This window comes from Corvus kubaryi, unplaced genomic scaffold (genome assembly GCF_017639235.1).
Source record: "Corvus kubaryi isolate FWS band 111438036 unplaced genomic scaffold, C.kubaryi_AGA036_p1.0 76, whole genome shotgun sequence".
In the NCBI taxonomy this organism is placed as follows: domain Eukaryota; kingdom Metazoa; phylum Chordata; class Aves; order Passeriformes; family Corvidae; genus Corvus; species Corvus kubaryi.
The window spans coordinates 12327695-12331173 of NW_024582063.1; the positions used below are offsets into that span (position 1 = coordinate 12327695).

General features: G+C 70.9%; 1 protein-coding gene across 1 annotated transcript in view; it reads right to left on the minus strand.

Annotated features, from left to right (window-relative positions):
- The window catches only part of ZFP36L2 (ZFP36 ring finger protein like 2), a 3903-nt gene extending 2364 nt beyond the window's left edge, over window positions 1-1539 (minus strand). Inside the window, exons 1-2 of the mRNA XM_042051847.1 lie at window positions 1262-1539; window positions 9-714 (exon numbers count right to left, since the gene is read on the minus strand). Of these exons, the coding sequence (XP_041907781.1) occupies window positions 9-714; window positions 1262-1312 (757 nt within the window). The 5' untranslated portion in view covers window positions 1313-1539. The remainder of the gene's footprint in view (window positions 1-8; window positions 715-1261) is intronic.
- Between the last annotated feature and the right edge of the window lie 1940 nt (window positions 1540-3479).

The following is a 3479-nucleotide window of genomic DNA, read 5'->3' on the forward strand; positions in this document are numbered from 1 at the left end:
GTGGTGCGGGTGGTGGTGCGGCCCGGCCGCGGCGGCGGGCGGGGGGACGGCTGTGCCCCCGCCGGGCGCCGGGCGGCGCTCGTCGGCGTTGTGGATGAAGTGGCAGCGCGGGCCGTAGGGGCAGAAGCCGATGGTGTGGAAGGTGCGGCAGAGCTCGGTCTTGTACTTGGGGTGGCGGGTGAGGCTGCGCAGCTCGTGGAAGCCGTGGGCGAACTGGCACTTCTCGCCGTACTTGCAGGCACCGCTCTCCTCGAAGGGGCGGCACAGCTCCGTCTTGTAGCGCGTCGAGTTGATGGGGGCCCCGCCGCCGCCGCCGGAGCCGCTCCCCTTGCCGGCCGCCTGCTGCTGCTGCTGAAGCTGCTGCATGAGGTGCTGGCTACGCTCGCCGTTCTCGCTGAAGGAGCGGTCCCGGAACTTGTTCTCCTTGTTAAGCAAGGCCGTGGGGCTGCTGCTGCCGCCGCCTCCGCCGGAGCCCGTCTCCTTCAGATTGCCGAACGAGGAGGAGGAGGAGGATGACGATGAAGAGGAGGATGTGGAAGAAGAGCTGGAGCCGGTAGGGCTGGGGAACTTAGAGCCGCCGGCCAGCGCCGTCAGGTTGCTGGTCGAGTGCCGCCGCAGGAAGCCCGGCGCGAAGCTGGAGCTGGGAGGGGTCACCGGGGTCCCCACGGCTTTCTTGTCCAGCATGCTGCTGAGGTTGGTCAGGGACTTCTCCGTCTGCCGGGGCGGGGAGAGGGGAAGGGGTGGGGGAGACAGCGGGAGAGAGAAAGAGTGTTGCGGATGACCGCCTGCCCACGGCCACGGCTCCCCACGCAGCACCGCCGGGCGCGCCGCGGGAGTCGGGGTGGGGGTCCCGCCTCTCGACCGCCCCGCAAAGCGCGTCTGCCGCCAGCGCTGGCGGAGCAGGGCAGAGCGGGGGAGAAGCCCCGGCGCCGGCTCTGCTGCATCTGCAACTTTTGAAAAAAGTTCCTCCTGGCAGCGCAACACGCGGGCAGGGACTGCAAGGCGGCCCGGCTCCCCCGCGGCTGAAGGACCAGCCCGCCCCGAACGCGGCCGCCGGGAGACCACAGGGCGGCATTCTGGGGCTCGCAGCCTTGCGTCAGCCGCTGTCCCCGGCCGGCTGTCAGACCACGACCCGCCCGCAGAGCCCGGCCCGGCACGGGCCTCCCGCCCCGCCGCGCTGCCCCGGCAGCCCGGAGCGTCGCTCTGCACACGGCGGCAGCGGCAGACCGCGTCCCGCCCGGGCAAACGCGCTCTTCCCTACCTTGCACAAGAAGTCAATGTCGTAGAAGGCAGATAAAAGTGTCGTCGACATTTCTAGATCCTGTAATGGTCGGATATACAGGAAGGACCGAAAGATCCCGCTCTCCTCGGAGGGTTTGGAAAAGCCACGACTAGATAGGAGAGGGCCGTCTGCTTGAGATCCGAAACGGTCCCGACTCCTTCTGGGCGGGACGGCGGGTGCCGGGCCGAGGCGGCGACGGCGGCGGCTGCACAGCAGCGGACGAACTGCGGGAACTCGGCAGCTCCCCGCGCCGCTCCCATATAAACGCGGCCGCCGATCGGTCGCGGGGGCGGTGCCCCGCTCCGCCCGCCCCGCGCCGCCCGCCGGGCCCGCCCCACTCCTGCCCGCCGACCGGGCCGCCCCTGGGCTTACAGAGGGCGCTGGCAGCGGCGGCGGGGCAGGTTGGTGGGGAGTGCCTGTTGCTGCAGTGAGCCCCTGGTATCCCGGAGCGGGGTGCGCCCGCAGGGCGGGCGGGACGAGGCGGGGGGAGCGGGGAGCCAGCCGAGGCAGCGCTCACGGCGCCCTACGGGCTCGGCCCCTGTGGAGCGCCTATCTGCGCACCAAAGACCCAACGCCCCCGCCTTGCCACGGCCCCCGCCAGCGGGTCGGGAGCTGCCCGCGCACGGCGGCCGCGTCTCCGGGCGGGCGGCGGCTGCCGCCGAGCAGAGGATGCGCGCGGCCGCGGGAGAGGCACGGCAGCGCCGGGGACACTTCTTCTCCCCCGCCCCGCCGAAAATAAACTTTTGCCACGTAATTGCTTGAAACAAAGGTCGGGACTGCGCTGCCCCGGTGCGGCTGGCAGGACGGGGCCGGACACAGGCTGCGCGCCCCGCCGCTTCTCCCTTCTTTTCGGGGACCTCGGTTTGGTGCTTACTTTTTTTCTTTCTGGAGTTTGGGAGAGGTTGGCGAGCAGGTGTGGAGGTGAGGTGGCGTTAACCTCGCACCGGCCTGGCTGCTAAACGACCCCCACCTAACCCTGTCTGCGTCTCCCTTCCGCGCCCCTCACCCCTCCCACGTCTCCCTCCTACGCTCGGCCCCTTCCATCTTCATCCCCGCCGAGGTCCTGTGACCCGTCGAGTCCGCCGGCCGCCGCCCCAGGTGCCCCCTGCAGGGTGCCCCCCCACCGCCGGACCGCGGGCGAAGGCAGCGGCTGGTCCCTGCGGCGGGGCTCCCTCCCGGCACGGAGCTCGCCGCTGGCCAAGGCGGGCCGGGAGCTCCCGTGCAAAACACCCCCACCCCTCCCCCCCCGCGCCGATAAGGCCGCGCAAACACGACGTGGGAACGGCGGCGGCGGCTCTTCTGCACCCCCGTCCCCTCCCGCGTTTGCTCGGCCCCGGGACAAATGGGAAGGAGAACAGAGTCGGATAGAAGTGTAAAGTTTTATGGCTGCTAAAGCCAGCAGAGGCGTTTGATCCTCTTTAGCCTCCGAGCCGGGATGGCAGGCCCGCGAAATCCAAGGGAGCAAACCCGACCACGTCAGCAGGAGCGCGGCGCTGTGAAAACATATTTGTAAAGGAAAGAAACCTCGGGTGGGGGATGGGGGTATCGCCACAGCCCCCGCTGCCCCGCGGCTCACGCGCCCATTTGCTTGCTCCTGCGCCCCCCCCACGCCGCAGGCGGGACCCCGCCACTGCCCTGAGCCGTCACCCACGGCCGGACGAGCCCGGAAACGGGGATCGAAATCCAGGAAAGACGAGGAGCTGGGCGGCTGAAAGCCCAAACCTCGCTCCCTCCCGTGTGCCGGCAGTTCCCTGGGGCCCGTCCCCCACTCGGCGAGCGCTGCTGGACTCGGCCGGGCAGGCTCCTGGCCCCGCTCCCGGCCCCGCTCCCGGCCCCGCTCCCCATTGCGGCCCCTCCCGCTGCCCGCGCGGCTGGCGGGGATGTGGCGCCCCCTAGCGGCCGCCGGGCCCGCCGGCAGCCCGCTCCTCCGCCCAGCGGTGCCGGGACACATCCCACGTTCCTGCTCTTTCCCCTCCTCCCGCCCTGACGGGGGGCGACAGCTCCCGTCCCGGCGACGGGCGCTGCCCCGCACACGGGGAGCCGCCGGAGCGCGGGGCTGCAGCCATTGCGTGCATCGCTTCCCATAACCTTCTCTGGGGCCGGTCGGAGTCGCCTCCGCACTGACCCGAGTTCAAACTCTTCCTCCTCCCACACAACTCTGCGATGGAAACATCACCTCGGAGCTGATCCTGCCCGC